The sequence below is a fragment of the Trichosurus vulpecula genome, chromosome 1 (assembly GCF_011100635.1).
Source record: "Trichosurus vulpecula isolate mTriVul1 chromosome 1, mTriVul1.pri, whole genome shotgun sequence".
Classification (NCBI taxonomy): domain Eukaryota; kingdom Metazoa; phylum Chordata; class Mammalia; order Diprotodontia; family Phalangeridae; genus Trichosurus; species Trichosurus vulpecula.
The window spans coordinates 28002830-28019775 of record NC_050573.1 but is presented as its reverse complement, the minus strand read 5'-3'; the positions used below and the strand labels follow the sequence as shown (position 1 = coordinate 28019775).

General features: G+C 45.1%; 1 protein-coding gene across 1 annotated transcript in view; it reads left to right on the top strand.

Moving 5' to 3' along the window:
- The window catches only part of RNFT2 (ring finger protein, transmembrane 2), a 78339-nt gene that overhangs the window by 22580 nt on the left and 38813 nt on the right, over nucleotides 1–16946 (top strand). The window contains exons 5-6 of the mRNA XM_036767986.1: nucleotides 417–517; nucleotides 5363–5516. Of these exons, the coding sequence (XP_036623881.1) occupies nucleotides 417–517; nucleotides 5363–5516 (255 nt within the window). The remainder of the gene's footprint in view (nucleotides 1–416; nucleotides 518–5362; nucleotides 5517–16946) is intronic.

Here is a 16946-nt window from a genome sequence, read left to right as displayed (position 1 = left end):
TGAAGATTCTTCTTTAGCCCTGTCCCACTAGACCAAGAGTCAGGAAGACCTGAGTTCGAATCCAGCCTCCGGGCAAGTCACTTAACCTCTCTCTACCTTGGTTTCTTCAACTGTATAATGGAGATAATATAGCACCTACCTCCCAGAGTTGTTGTAAGATCAAATGAGATAATGTCTGTGAAGCATTTAGCACAGGATCTGGCACGTAGTAAGCGCTCAATACACCCTTCCTTCTTTCCTCTTTGTGCCTCAGTTTCCCCATCTATAAGATGGGGATGATAAAGCACCTATCTCCCAGGGTTGTTGGGAGGATCAAATGAAATATTATTTGTAAAGGGCTTATCTTGGTGCCTAACACATAGTAGGCATTTAATAAATGCTTATTCCTTCCTTCCTATCTCTTGTTTTGTCTTCAGGAAAAGAGATCAGTCCTGGTCATCTTCTGGATTTTGGCCTTCCTGGTGGGGAATACCCTTTATGTACTGTATACATTTAGCTCCCAACAGCTGTACAACAGGTGAGCACAAGAATTTCTCTGACTCCCTTGGGCTTAAATGGGAGGGTAGGGGACATGGACCTTGGGGCCAGAGCAGAAGATTTCAAGCTTGTTCATTAGCATACAGTAGTAAATGATTCAGCTCCAACCTTGTGCCAGGCAATCTTTCAATCAGTAGGCATTTATTAATTACCTACTGTATGCCAGGCACTGTGTGAGGTGGTGGGGATACAGAAATAAAATGAAACAATTCCTGCCCTCCAGCAGCTTCCATTCTCCTGGGAGGATATAATATTCAATCACCAAGCATTTATTAATTTCCTACTGTATGCCGGGCACCGTGCGAGGTGGTGGGGATATAGAAACAAAGTGAAACAATTCCTACCTTCCAGCAGCTTCCATTTTCCTGGTAGGATACAATATCATTCAATCACTAAGCATTTATTAAGTGCCTTCTGTATGCCACGAACTGTTTTAGGCTCTGGAGTTACAGGTACAAAGATTGAAACAGTCCCTACTTACTCTAATGAGAAAGGCATCAAGTAGTATTTAGGGGATATTACGGAGAGAGAAAACACTAGACCCTGGGAGGGGCAGAGGCCGTAATAATCAAGAGAGGCTTCATAGAGGAGGAAGCATGAGAGCACCTGAACTGAGGCCTGATGGAGGACAAATTTCTGAGAGGCAGAGATGAGGAGGAAGTGCACTCTAGATATATTGTTGTGGTTGGATCATTTCAGCCATGTCTGACTGTCTCTAACCCCATTTGGGGTTTTCTTGGCAGAGGTAACTGGAATGCTTTGCCATTTATTTCCTTTTCCAGCTCATTTTACAGATGAGGAAACTGAGGCAAGGAGGATGAAGTGACTTGCCCAGGGTCACACAGATAGTAAATGTCTGAGGATAGATTTGAACTCAGGAAGATGAGTCTTCCTGACTCCAGCTCCATGCTCTATGTACTCTGGTGCTCACCGCCCCCTCCCCCACCAGAGGCCCCCATAAGACAGACTACCAACTTGTATAATGGATAGAGCAGTCAGGAAGAACAGAGTTCAAGGCCGGACTCTAGTAGGCGACCTTGGGCAAAGAGAAGAAAACAAGCATTTATTAAGCACCTGCTATGTGCCAGGCACTGTGCTAAGCTCTTTATGAATATTCTCTCATTTGATCTTTACAACAACCCTGGGAAGTAGATACTATTTTCTGCATTTTACAGTTGAGGAAACTGAGGCAAACAGGGTTAGTGACTTGAACAGGGTCACACAGCTAGTAAATGTCTGAGACTGCATTTGAACTCAGGTCTTCCTGACTCCAGGACTGGCGCTGTACCCACTGCTCTACCTGGTTAGCCACATGTCCTATAACTTTTCAGGGGTCTAAACAGTTCCCTAAGACTATGCTGATCTGCACTGGCAGAGGGAGTTTCCTCACCTGGGAAATCATAAGCCTTAAAATCCTATGCCCACCTAGCTGTTATGAGCAGAAGAAAGAGGTCAGAGGTCATAGATCTAGCGCTGCCGACACTTAGTCCAGTTTAGTGACCAGGCCAAGGCCACACTGGTCATGAGCACCAGAGAGGAAGGATTTGAATTCAAATCTTTTGACTCCAAAGGAGCCTGTGTTATTTCCCCTGCCCCTATTCGTGTGACTTGGGAGCCCATTTTTCTGGGCACCTTGGCGATGGGAGCATTGCTGGTGCCAAGGGCTTGGGGGTGGGGACTTACCCCTGCCGTAGTCCTAGCACAGATTTTAGCACACTTTAAGCACACTTTCAAGTGTTTAAAGTGTGATTTCAAGTGATTTCAAACGTGTAAAGAGCTTTGCAAACCTTAAAGTACTAGTGATGACTGTTTTCATCATTATTATCAGGCTTTGGGAATCCGAGACTTTGTTGGTGTGGATACGTAACAATAAGAGCCAACATTAATAGAGCTCTTAGAGGAGCTGGTGGTGCAACGGATAGAGAGCTGGGCCTGGAATCAGGAAGACCTGAGTTCAGATCTGGCCTCAGACACTGGCCAGCTGGGTGACCCTGGGCAAGTCACTTAACCCTGTTTGCCTCAGTTTCCTCATCTGTAAAATGAGTAAACAACAAACATTTCTGGTATCTTTGTCAAAAAATGGAGTCAGGAAGAGTCAGACATGACTGAAAAATGGCCGAACAAAATATAGTGTTTGCTGTGTGCCAGGCACCGTGCTAAGCTTTTTACACTTATTCTATCATTTGATCCTGATGACAACCTTGGGAGATGGGGGCTATGATTATTATTGTCATTTTACAGTTGAGGAAACTGAGGCAGAGTGACTTGCCCAGGGTCACACAGCTAGTAAGTGTCTGAGGCCCAATTTGGACTCGGGTCTTCCTGACTCCAGGTCCTATGCTCCATCCTCCTTGCCACCAATACGCCCGAGGAGCCTGGCAGAAAAGATAAGCAGACGTGAAATGATCAGCAGGTCATTAGCCTGCAACGTATGATCAAGAAGCAGATGATGCAAGATGCTGTGGAAAGAGCAGCAGTTCTGGATTCAAATCAGGACCTGGATTCAAATTCTGTCTCTGATGCTTGTGACCGCTGATGTTAAATGACCTTTGGGAAAGGCATTTAGCCTCCCTGGGCCTCAGTTTCTTCATCCGTAAAATGGATGGGGTTGGGCTAGAGTTCCCTTCCAACCCTAGATCTATGTATGACCCCATGATCAAAAGTTACTTAACCTCTCTAGGCCTCAGTTTCTTCATCTGTAAAATGGATGGGGTTGGGCTAGAGTTCCCTTCAAGCCCTAGACCTATGAGTTTGTGATCCCAATTCATCTAACCTCCCCGGGCCTTGGTTTCCTTATCTGTAAAATGGATGGCCTCTGAGGTACCTTCCAGTTATGGATCCATGACATTGATAAGCTGGAGACCATCTAGCAGGGGGGGTTAGAGAAAAGAGAAAGGTCTTGAAATTATGCCACATGAGGATCAGTCAAAGAAACTGGGAGTGTTTCGTCTAAAGAAGAAAATGTTTAGCGTTGGGAATGTGTGAGGACATGACAGGCTGTGTGAAAGGGCTTCACGCAGAAGGACAGATGAGCCTTGTTCTGATTGGCCCCAGAATATAGCACTAGTATTAACAGAAGGAAATTGCCAAGAGACAGAGCTCACTCTTATGTAATCTTCCTGGCGAGCTGTCCAAGAGCCCGTTGGGCCGCTTAGGGGTGTAGTGGGCCTCCCCTCAACAGAGGTCTTCAGGCATTGGCTGCACAATCCCTTTCTCCAGTATAATTTGGACCCTGACTCCAAGGCCCTCCTAGCTGTGAATACTCTGGAATATGAATTCTGTAAACTAGACATCAGGAGAACTGAAAGAGGTCTTCAGCACCATGGATAGAGCACTGGGCTTGGAGTCAGGAAGAGCAGAGTTCAAATTTCAGCTCAGGTCTGGGTGACCGCAGACAAGTCACTTAACCTCTGTCTCAATTTCCTCAACTGTAAAATGAGGACCTCCCAGGGATGTTATAAGGATAATATGAGATGGTGTTTGTAAAGTGCTTTATGAACCTGAAGCCATCATCATCATCTCGTCATCATCATGGCCCTAGTAGTCACCGTTGTTTGAGGACGGGGCTGTCCAACCTTAGGTTTTTATTGAAACAATAGACAATATATTTTGATGCGTCATTTTAGTGGGAGCTCTGCAGTAGCTCGGCTTCATTTGCTAAAGCATTTATGTCAATTTCTATGCTTGTAGGTGAGCCTTATAAATTGAGCTGTGGGCCACATTTTGGACAGCCCTGATTTGAGGACAGAGACTGGGATGGACAGGGATTGATGGGTTTCAAGTTGCACCATTACATGGAACACTCAAATTGATGAGTATAAGCCAAATAGGAATTCAGAGGAGGGAACGATCACTGTGACCTGGGGTTGTCTTTTTGGTCAGTGTAGCACTTGAGATGGGCTTGATAGGCAGCCCCTCTGGTTTGAAAGCTGATTTGGGGGCATAAGACATATTTTCCCCTCTATACTTCAACCTGGGAAGGTTCTGAATCTCTGGTGCTTGTCCTTTGAATTTTGTCCTCTTCCCCAAGCCCCATTTGAGAATTGGAGCAGAGGGTTGGGGTGGGGGCTGGGGAGTTGGAGTTTCCTGGAATTTCATATACATTTCCAGTTAGTGCCATTCATTTTCCCTTATTTGTATTACACACACACACACACACACACACACTGGGATTTAGAAGAGTCAGGACCCTTTATAAACAGGACTGAGTCAAACAACTCTGGGCACTTGAGACAGGCAGAGAGAGAGAGACAAAAAGACAGAGATGGAGAGAGACACACAGAAAGAGAGAGATATTGAGAGACAAAGAGAGATTGAGAGACAGAGGAAGAGAGGGAGAGAAAGAGAGAGGGAGAGAAAGAGAGAGAGAGAGAGAGAGACTTATTAGTGAACAACATAGATGCATCCTTTCACTCATGCCAGACACCTAGCCAGAAACAGGAGAGGGGTGAGCTTTAACAACAGGGATCAAAGAGAACAAAGCTAATTATTCTTTCATATAACAATCCTTTTGGTACTTGAAGACCCGTGGGTCTTCTCAGCTCCAGGTTGCTTCTACCACTCCTCACATGACAAGGGCTCAAACCCTTTCCCCATGCTGGTTGCAGTCTCCTTGGTGTTCTCCAAATTGCTGTCCCCTTCTAGACCTGAACACAGTACTCTGCGGATGCGGCCCGACCTGGGCAGAGTGTGGGGGGACCATCATCACGTCCTGCCCAGTCTAGGTGCCATGGCCCAGGGAATGAGGCCAGCAGGGAATCTGATCTTCAACACTGGGCTGATGTGTAGAATAAGGGAGGCTGACTCTGTATGTTCTCCCCACCAGCCTCATCTTCCTGAAGCCCAACCTGGACAGCCTGGATTTTTTTGACCTGCTGTGGATCGTGGGAATCGCTGACTTCATGCTAAAATACATCACTATAGCTCTCAAGTGTCTCATCGTAGCCCTGCCCAAGATCATCCTGGCTGTCAAGTCCAAGGTAAGGAGCTGCTTCCATGGTCAGGCCCAGTGACCCTAAAGTGAAGCCTATCGGGGGGACAGCTGTGGGCCTTGGGGCTGGGGGATCTAACAGCTAGAGGAGGCCTAACTGCCATCAGTGGGGCCTAACCGCAATCACTGTGTGGAGTGCAAATACTATGGCATATTGGCGCATAAAGCCCCTTACTCTTCCCATCTAATGTCCTTAAACTGTCTACTGTCGTGGAATCATGAAATGTCAGACTCGAGAAGGATTTTATAACAAGGAATGTCAGGGCTGGGAGAAACCTTAGAACAGGGAATGTTAGAGCTGGGGGAGACCTTAGAACAGGGGATGTCAGAGCTGGGAGAGACCTTAGAACAAGGGATGTCAGAGCTGGGAGAGACCTTAGAACAGGGGATGTCAGAGCTGGGAGAGACCTTAGAACAGGGGATGTCAGAGCTGGGAGAGACCTTAGAACAGGGGATGTCAGAGCTGAGAGAGATCTTAGAACAGGGGAAATCAGAGCTGGGAGGGGCCTCAGAACAGGGGATGTCAGAGCTGAGAGAAGATCTGGATTTGGAATCTGAGGATACGTGTTCAAATCCAGCTCTGACACTAAACATTTGACCTTGGGTTCATTACTTAGCTGTTGGCCTCAGCTTCCTCTTCAGTAGAATGAGGACTAGCTAACCTCAGAGGAAGTTGGCAGATGTGATCACTGAGCAGTGATAGCGAAATCTCATGGATAACAAGGGAAGCACCATGAAATTGGTGAAGGGCAAAAACTGGCCTCGTTTTAAAAAGGGAAGAGAACAGAGCCTGCAGATTGTAAGCCGATGAACTTGGCTTTGGTTCCTGGTAAAATCCTAGATGGTATCATTAAAGAGTCGGTTAATGGACGTTTAGATAGGAAAGCAGTGAGTGCACCAAGCTGGCCTAGCTTCATCAGGAACAGATTGTGCCAGACTCACCTCAAAAGGATGAGGAGAATGATATTGATACAGATAACCTTGATTTTAGCAAAGCTTTAAATAAATATTTCGTGTTCCTCTTGTTAAAATGGTGGAGAAATGTAGATTAGATGATATACAATTAGATAGATAAAAAACCAATTGGATGGCTGGACTCAAAGCATACTTACAAACAGTAAATGGCCAGAGGTCTCCGGCGGAGTGCCCCAGCGATCTGTGCTCCGGCCTGGGCGATTTAACATTTTATTAATGTCTTGGATGAAGGCAGAGGTGGTAAGCTCATCAAATTTGCAGATGACACGACGCTAGAAGAGATAGCTAATGTACTGAAAGAGTCTAGCCCCTCAAGGCCCCCAATCTTGGCACTCTGGAGCAGAGGTCCGAAAGCTACAGCCAGTAGGCCAAATCCTGCCACAGACCCGTGAGCTAAAAAATTGTTTTTATGTTTTCAAATACAATAAAACTGTATTTTAAGATGTAAAAACCATTGTGAAAATGGTTTTTACATTTTTAGGTACAATAATTTTGTTGTTCAGTTGTTTCAGTCATGTCTGTCAACCCTATTTGGGGTTTTCTTAGCAAAGATATTAGAGTAGTTTGCCATTTCGTTCTGCAGCTCATTTTACAGATGAGGAAACTGAGGTAAATAAGGTTAAATGACTTGCCCAGAGTCACATAGCTACTAACTGTCCGAGTCCAGATTTGAACTCAGGAAGATGAGTCTTCTTGGCTCCAGGCCTGGAGCTCTATCTGCTAGGTGCCCCCAAAATACAATAAATAAGCCACAACAACAACAAGAATAAATTAAATACATTGAGCCTAGAAGCTGGAAGTTAGGATTGAAGTGGATAAGCCGGCAAGGCCATGGGTGCTGCTGCCTTAATCTGACTGACAGCTGCTAGTCATGGGATCATAGATTCAGGGCTGGGAGGGGCCTTAGAGTTATTGAATCCAACCCCTTCATTTTACAAGTGAGGGAACAGAAGTAACTTGCCCAAGGTCTGGAAGCCAACCCTGGAGGCGTAGAGGTCGTTCTGGCTGGCAAGAAAATGGGTGTGACTTGGCCTTAAGTCTGAAGTAATCACTGATCTTACCAATTAGGTTACTTGTCAACATCAGGAATTTAGTTTGGTTTAGTTCTCTGGTCATTCATTTATTCATTCAACAAATATTTATTAAGCGCCTGCTAGGTGCCAGGCATTGTGGGAAGTGCTGGGGCCAGTACTACAAAAAGGAAGCCATCTATACCTTCAAGGGGCTTATGTTCTACTGGGGGGAGGGGGAGGGGGTAGCAAATAAATAAATATTTATTTATCTGTAAGTGGCAATAAATGGCAAATAAATCAATATTCACTAAGTCAGTATCCAATAAAATTAATAGAAAAGATGGAAAATAACCAGAACCAAAAAAGGTAAGTCAATATAAAATGCATGTGAAGTCACAAGTGCTTTTTAAATATGTTAATTTATTTTTAGTTTTTAACATTCACTTCCGTAAGTTTTCAATTTTCTCCCTCTCCCTCCCCTCCCCCTCCGCAAGACGGCATGCAATCTGATATAGTCTCTACTTATATATTCATATTAAACATGTTTTCACATTAGTCATGTTGTATAGAAGAATTAGAAGGAATGGGAGGAATCATGAGAAAGAAAAAAAACAAAAAAAGGAAATAGTCTGCTTTGCTCTGCATTCAGACCTCGTAGATCTCTGGATGTGGACGGCATTTCCCAACAGGAGTCTTGTGGAATAGTCTTAGGTCCTTGTATTGCTGAGAAGAGCTAAGTCTATCAAAGTCAGTCATCGCACAATGTGGCTGTTGCTATGCACGATGTTCCCCTGGTTCTGCTCATTTCACTCAGCATCAGTTCATAGAAGTCTTTCCAGGTTTTTCTGAAGTTCGCCTGCTCATCATTTCTTATAGCACCATAGTATTCTATCACATTCGTATACCACAGCTTGTTCAGCCGTTCCCCAATGGATGGGCATCCCTACAATTTCCAATTCTTTGACATGACAAAAAGAGCTGCTCTAAATATTTTTGTGCATGTGGGCCCTTTCCCCTTTTTTATGATCTCTTTGCGATACAGACTTGGGCCAAAGGGTATGCACAGTTTTGCTTTTTTGTTGGGATTTGTTGATGACTGGTCAGCTTGTCTGAACTCTGAGGCAGTGTGTTGCAAGGCAAAGAGTGGTTGGTTTGGGATCAGACAACCTGATTTTGCTGGTAACCATCTATGGGCCAGGTATCGCTCTTAGTGCCTTACAACAATTCTCTCGTTGGATCCTCACAACAACCCTAGGAGGTAGGTGCTGTTATTATCCCATTTTACTGTTGAAGAAACTGAGGCAAACAGAACTTAAATGACTTACCCAAGGTCACACAGCTGGGATGTGTCCGAGACCAGATTTGACCTCAGATCTTCCTGCCTCCAGACCTGTATCAATCTAAATCTCTGTGTCCCCCAGTTGCCTCTGCAGCTATGGGACTTTTCCTCAGAGGGACTCAGTACAACGAGGGGGTTGAACCGGATACCCTTCTTCTAGCTTGAAGATCTATGTCTCTATGATCCCACATCTTCAGAGAGCACCGTGAGTTCTAGGAGAGTCACAGTAGAAGAGAGAGAAGCAGATTCAGAGGCGCAGAGCCAAGCATCCAAGATGACATTTCTTGCCTGATGCGACCTGCCTCGACTCTTCCCTCCTGCCACCATCGAGGGGTGCTCTTCCTCTCTCAGTTTCCCTATCTGTAAAATGGGAATGATCATAATTGATCATTGCAAGACCAACCTCAAAGGGCAGTTGTAAGGAAAGTACTGGATAAGCCACAGTGTGCTGCAGAATGTGAGGGGTTAATAACACCAAAGAAACAATTTATTACGACAACTATAATAATGATGATCATTTTTAACAAGAAGAAACAGAAGAAATGAGAACTCCATGGGGACCAGATAAAATCCAGAGTCCTCCACGCCCTGCTCCTGGACTTGGCCCGAGAATGCTTCCTGGGAGTCCACCCAGGGGGAGCCTGTATCCCAATGCTTTTCTTCAGGTGCAAAAGCAGTATTTCATCTTCCTAGGAAATAGTCTGTAGAACATAATAGCAGGAGGAGAGTGACTCGTCCGCAGGCCTATTGTATTTGTCCTTTAACAATAACAACCAATAATAATAATAATAGAATATAAATTAATAAGATGATAATAAATAATAATATAAAATTAATCATTGCATTTATGCAGTGCTAAGTGACTGGCACTGCACTAAGGGCATTATAAATGTTATTTCATTTGATCTCATAATGACCCTGACAGGTAGGTCCTATTATGATCCCCATTGTACAGATGAAGAAACAGAGACAGGTCAAATGACTTGCCCAGGGTCACACGGCTAGTAAGTGTCTGAAGCTGGATTTGAACTCGAGTCTTCAGTGTTCTATCTACTCCACCATCTAAAAAGAAGAGAAAAAATAAGATGATGATGATGAAAGACAGAGATAAGGGATGGACCTCTGATTTCTTTGGTCCAGGGAACTCCCCAGTGAGGAGACCCTTCTACCAATGCAGGTTGGCATCTTCTCTGCAATTTAGAGTGTGAGAGGTTAGGGTCCCCTAGGCAGGAGAGATCAGAGGCAGCACTCTCTCTCCTCTGCCTGTCATTCAGTAATTAAAAACAATACCCATAATTATTTCTGAGCATAAATAACCACCAGAGTTTCCCTCCTGAAGAACCCTCCCCCCTTGGCTGTGTTCTGGAGCCTGGCGGCTTGAGCCCAGGCTGCCCTGAGAGCAGCTGGTAAGGTGTGACTCCAGCCCAGGGACACAGCAGCTCCTACCACCCCAGGGCTACGCTGGTGGCTTCCTGGGAGCTGTCTTCCATGACGAGCAGCAGCTGCTCAGGTCAGGATGGACCGGTGCCTGCCGGGTGCCTGGGTCCCAGCTGCCTGGGGGCTCTTGGAACATCCTGTCTCCTTTCAGCCAGCCCATCTCCCTGGGCCCTGCGGGAACCCTGGGACAGCACGGTGCCTGGCACATTGTAAGTTCTATATAAATATCAGCGATGATGGTGATGATGATGTTGAAGACAGACCCCAGTCCTCACCCAACTCTGTCCAAGCCCCCTGGCGTAGAGCATCGGTTTACCTGAGCCCTCATTATTCTGCTAGGGTCTTGTCAGGACTCTGAAGCTACAGAGAATGTGGGTGGGCTTTCCCTGGAGAAAGAGAAATTGAAATATTTTGCTCCAGCATTGAAGTAGGCATTGGCTTAACGACAGGACGCTAATAACAGGTTTCCTAGCTGACATCTGCCAATGACCCACTATGGGCCAGGCCCATAGTGGGTGCTTCATAAATAATCACTGATTGTTTGTCAATTGTGGCCGGACCCAGAGTTCAGCCCAAGAACTTCCTGACCCCAGTTTAGTCGAGGTTCGGAACAGATGGGAAGGAAGGGTAGGAGCCAGCAACAGCTCCAGGCCGCTGGGTGCTAGGGAGTCCAGCCAAGCCCCAGCTTCAGGAGGTGGGCGTTCAGACGTCTGCCACACTCGTCTGTAGAAACAGGACCATGTGGCCAGGGAAGAGGCAGCGTTCTCAGGAAACATAAGATTTCCATGTCACTTCCCTCACTTTCTGAAAAAGTCTTTGCACTGGCTGCTCCGGGGTGTGAAACCCCCTCCACCGTAGGAGGAGGCAGCCTGCTGTACCGGCTGACTAGCTGCTCTCCCTTCTCATCCTGCCCTTATCCAACCTCTGCGAAACCTCGGGTCCATGCTGGGAGCTGACTCCCTCCTCATCTCTTCCTGTTCAGAGAATTCTAGGTCTGGAATGGAAAACTACCCAGAGGCCATCTAGTCTAGCCCACTGATTGTACAGGTGAGGAAACTGAGACCAGGTAGGATCAAAGGTCCAGAATCATCTAATCCGGTCACTTCTTTCTTCCCCATCCCATGTCCCTCCTGTGTCCTATTTCACCTCCAAATAACCAACCTCCAGGATGGTGTCTTGTACATAACAGACCCTGGATGAATTCTTACTGAATTGGTGATAGACATCACATGATTACAGACTCATAGACTCAGGAGCTGAAGGGGACCTCAGAGGTCACCAACCCCCCACAGCCCCCTCAGATTGCAGGTGAGGAGACTGAGGCCAAGAGCTACGAGTAACTTGTTCAGGGTCAAAGAGTGAACCCAGATTAAAACCCAGGCTGTCTGACTTCAGATCCAGTGCTCTGCTTGCTTGCTATCTCCATGTGATCATCGACAAATCATTTTTCCTCTCTAGGTTTCCATTTCCTTTGCCTATAAATGAGGGAATTCTGTAGAAAGGTGGTGAGCTGCAGGTATGACATGAGATGTACACCATCAAATGGAGCCATTATATTTGTCTGGCGTGACTGTACTTTGATGCAAAGGAGGTTTTTATTCAAGAGGAAGAGCGTTTTATTTTTTAAATGAATAAAAATTTTAAGATAAATTTTAAAATAAAATATAATGAGGAGGTTGGATCGGAAGGTCTTGATGGTTCCCTTCTGGGTCTAGTAGTCTACAAGTCAAGTTCACATAAAATTTCTCTGAGTCTTAACAAAAGCAGGATCACTTCCTCTTCCAACAGGACCTGGCTGGTGATTGGCCAAGACTGGATGGGCTGGGGGTGGAGGGGTAGGGATGGAGCTCTCCGTTCCCTTGCGGCTAGTGGAGGTGTTCACGACAGTTATTAATGTAACCCTGGCAACTGTCCAACTCCTCTTTATTATTATTATTATTTTATTCTGCGAGATTAATGTGCTAGGTCATAGTAGGATCCAGCCTGTAAAAGTGATGTGAATAGTCTTCCCAAGATAAATTGCGGCCCTAGAAAAAGTTCACAGCCTTTCCTTGCTTGTCTGAGTGCTATCCCCATGCTCATTAATCCTTGTCTGGGGAGAAGAAAAGGGGCTAGGTCTTTATTTGCCGCTTCGGTGGGAGGTTGGTAGAATCACATCTGTCAAGGGCCCGTAATGGCCCACAGCACAGATGCTTCATCTTTGGTACCTTTCTCTATCTGCTGATAGTTCAGCAAATTTATTATTATTATTTTTAATTTAAAGTGCTTTTGGTATTTGGGTTTGGTTGACAGCCCCATGGTCCCCTGACGTGAGAGGCTGGGTCGACCATCTTGTCTGGGGACTCAGGGGAATCTCTTCATTTTCTCTATTCTTCTACTCATCTCTCCTCCCCAATGTCATCTTCCCCTACTCCCCAAGCTCTTCTATGAGAACACTAACCCCTAAGCCACCCTACCGTGTCCCCAGCTGAGAATCGGCAAGAGTCTTTTAGCACCAAATGGCAGCTAGCCAAGATGGCGGTAGGAGTCTAGAGATGGTTAGTCTTCTGCACCATCAAGAAGGAAGCATCAACCAGCCCTGGTTTGGTCATTTGAATTGTGGAGTGAACTTGCACAAATTGCTTTCATTCTCTGAGCCTTTCTTTGCCCATCTGCAAAATAAATGGATAGGTTATATGTTGTCTAAAGGCCCTCCAGCCTTGGGCATTTTGTGTTCTAGGGTTCCTTTGGGTTCCTACATTCTTTGTTCTAAGGTGCCTCCCAGCTCTGGTATTCCCTATTCTAAGGCTTCTCCCAGCTCTGACCTTCTCTGTTCTAAGGCCCCTCCCAGCTCTGACATTTCCTATTCTTTTTCTTTTTGCTTTCATAATCTTTTTTACAAAACATTTTTAACATTGATTAAAAATTTTTTGAGCAATATTTTATTTTTCCCCAATTATATGTAAAAACCATTTTGACACGTGGTTTAAAAAATTTTAAGTTTAAAATTCTCTCCTTCCATCATTTTCCCCATCCTTGAGACAGTGAGCAATTCGATATAGATTATACATGTGCAAACATGAAAAGCATGTTTCCATATTAGTCATGTTGTGAAAGCAAACACAGGCCAAAAAAAGGAAACACACAAAAAATTAAGAAAATGAAAATCGTATGCTTCGATCTGCATTCAGACTCCATGGTTCTTTCTCTGGATGTGGATGGCATTTTCCATCACGAGTCCTTTGGAATTGTCTTCGATCCCTGTCTTGCTGAAAAGAGCTAAGCCATTCACAACTGATCATCACACAATGTTGCTGTTACTGTGTACAATGTTCTCCTGGTTCTGTTCATTTCACTTTGCATCAGTTCATGTTAAGTTTTTCTGAAATCATCTGCTCATCCTTTCTCATAGCACAATCCAACACGTCCATACACCACAATTTGTTCAGCCATCCCCCAGTTGATGGGCACCTCCTCAGTTTCCAATTCTTTACCACCACAGAAAGCTGCTATAAATATTTTTGTACATGTGGGTCCTTTTCCCTTTTTTTGATCTCTTGGGATATACACCTAGCAGTGGTATTGCTGGGTCAAAGGGTATGCACAGTTTTATAGCCCATTGGGCATAGTTCCAAATTGTTCTCCAGAATGGTTGGATCAGTTCACAACTCTACCAGCAGTGCATTAGTGTCCTGGTTTTCCCACATCCCCTCCAACTTTTGTCATTATCCTTTTCTGTCATATTAGCCAATCTGATAGGTATGGCGTGGTACTTCAGAGTTGCTTTAATTTCTATTTCTCTAACAAATAGTGAGTTAGAGCATATGACTATAGATAGTTGTGATTTCTTCATCTGAAAATTGCCTGTTCATATCCTTTGACCATTTATCAATTGGGGGAAACTCTCTCTTCTAAGACCCCTCCCAAGCTCTGACATTCCCTGTTCTGAGGTCCCTCCCAGCCCTGACGTTCTCTGTTCTAAGGCCCCTCTCATACTATATCCAAGAGGACACCTAGCTGTCTCTTAGCAGGCACTTAATAAATGCGAAATTGAGTCAAGTCTGCTTTGATGTAAAAGGAACCTGCCACATGCCACTGACTAAAGATATGACTTTGGGCAAGATACCTCCCCCAGCTCTGGCCCTCAGTTTCCCCATCTGTAAAGTGAGCCACCTAGCCCAGATAAACTCAGTCCTGTAGGGCTGAAAGAATTAGTCAATGTGATTGCTGAACTGTTCTCAGTGATATTTGGAAGATCACGAAGGTACCCACTGAAGACCTGAAGAAAGGCACATGGCCCATTTTCCACAAAAGGGAGGGGAGGAAGAGAACAGTTTCTCAACTATATTTGGCTGGCCTTGACATAAATTTCTGGGAAAATTCTCAAACACATTACTAAATAGATGGTTAATAAAAATCAATAAAAGAAAGGAAGGTATGATTACAGTGAGCCAGCTTGTGTCTGGGCTAACTCCCAGCACCTGCTCACGTTGGCAGCTTGGGTCCCCAGAGGGTGACTGGCTAGTTCTCCCTTTAGGGGTAACTCTTAGAGACTGAAGGAAGGGGAATTATCTAGTACCAACGATCATGAACCCCCACTGGTATGTTCCCCTATTGATTATTAATTTGTATCAATTAGACAGACTGATTTAATTAGCTTTCAGAAACAGGCATTTATGTTGGACTGTCAGATAGAACACATCTGGAGTGCCATCATCATTTTTGGGCACTGTAGTTTAGAAGGGGCAGCTAGGAGCACCATCGTGCACAGAGTTCTGGGCCTGGAGGCAAGAACATTCATCTTCCTGAATTCAAATCCAGCCCCAGATACTTATTAACTGTGTGACCCTGGGCAAGTCACTTAATCCTGTTTGCCTCAGTTTCCTTATCTGTGAAATGAGCTGGAGAAGGAAATGGCATACTGTCCATAGGGTTTTCTTGGCAATGATGCTGGAGTGATTTGCCATTTCCTTCTCCAGTGGATAAAGGTAAACACAGGCTAGGTGACTTGCCTAGGGTCACACAGCTGGTACATATCTAAGGTCAGATTTGTACCTAGGTCTTCCTGACTGAGGGCTCTATCCACTGAGCCACTAGACCTGTCCCAGAGAAATGGACTAACTTGGGTGCCCATTCATGAGAAGTCTTTAAGGATGACCACTTGGGTATGTCTTAGTAGGTTCTTTTTCTCATATATTACTTGATCAAGTCAGTCAGTGAAGGTTCCCCCTTCCAATTCCATGATACTGTGCAAAATTGAAAGAGAGAAGTTCATGATGAGAGAGACAAATATTGCACAGTCTTCCACCCTGGTCAGACCATTCCTAGAGTACTGTATTCATTTCTAGGTACCGCATTTTGGGAAGACCATTGATCATAAACTGGAGATTATCTAAAGATGTGCTACCAGGATAGTGAAGTACCTCAAAATGATGCCACATTATTGTTAGTCAACATTTATTAAGCACCAGCTGTATGCCAGGCTCTGTGCTAAGGACCAAGAATACAAAAACAAAAGGAAAGACGTGAGGACTGATTTCAGGAAGTGGGGAATGTTTATTCTAAAAAAGAGAAGACTTAATAGGGACACAGTGGTTGTTTTCAAGCATTTCTAGGATTGTCCTTGGGGGAAGGATGAGACTTTTTCAGTTTGGGCCCCAGAGGGAAGAACGGAGAAACAAAGGGTAAAAGTTATAAAGAGGGAAATTTTGATTTAATGCTGGGGAAAACTTCCTAGCGATTCCAGGTGCCACACAGTGGAACGGCTGTCTGGGGGGCAGTGGGTTTCCTCACTCCCAGGAGGTCTGGAGGCAGGAGGCTGGCAACCACTTGGGGAATATTGGTGACCACTTAGGGGGTTTTTGTTCACATATGAGTCTTATTGGAGGCCTTGGGGGTCCCTTTGATGTTGTGTTTCTCTCTGAGATCTGTGAGGCTCTTCCCAGCTCTTAAATGCCATGCTTTTAGGATCAAATATAAGCTGCTTGAGGGCAAGATCTATTACATTTTCCTAGGGCCTAGAGCAGTGGTTGGCACTTGGTACACATCCCTTAAATGCTTGTTGAATGAATAAATGAATTCTAAGTGATTTACTGGGGCAACTAGATAGTACAGTGAATAGAATGCCAGGCCTAGAATCAGAAAGACTGGTCTTAGTGAGTTCAAATCTGGCCTCAGATGTTTACTAGCTGTGTGACACTGGGCATGTCACTTAACCCTGTTTGCCTCAGTTTCCTCATCTGTAAAATGGAGATAATAGCACCTAGTTTCTAGGGTGTGGTTGTTGAGGATTAAATGAGATAATACTTATAACGTACCCAGCACATTGTAGGCACTTAAAAATGCTAAGTGATTTGCCCACCATCAGGTAAGTTTCTGAAGGGAGATTTGAACTCAGATCTTCCCAACTCTAAGTCTGGCGCTGAAAGTGTTACGTCACATGGCCTCTTCCCCCTGTTATCTATGTCTGTGCATGTCTAGGATACATTACCACAGGGATTTGTCCGGCATCTTTGTCTGGGGATCATAGGATTTAGATCTGGAAGGACCATGAAGACCCCTGTTTCAACCCCCTCCTTTTACAGTTGAACAGCCTCGTGGTGAGGGAGCCAGACTGGAGGTCACTTGGCGGCCAGGGCCCGGGCTCCTGGGGGGTCACTGGGGAAGGGGACAGGAA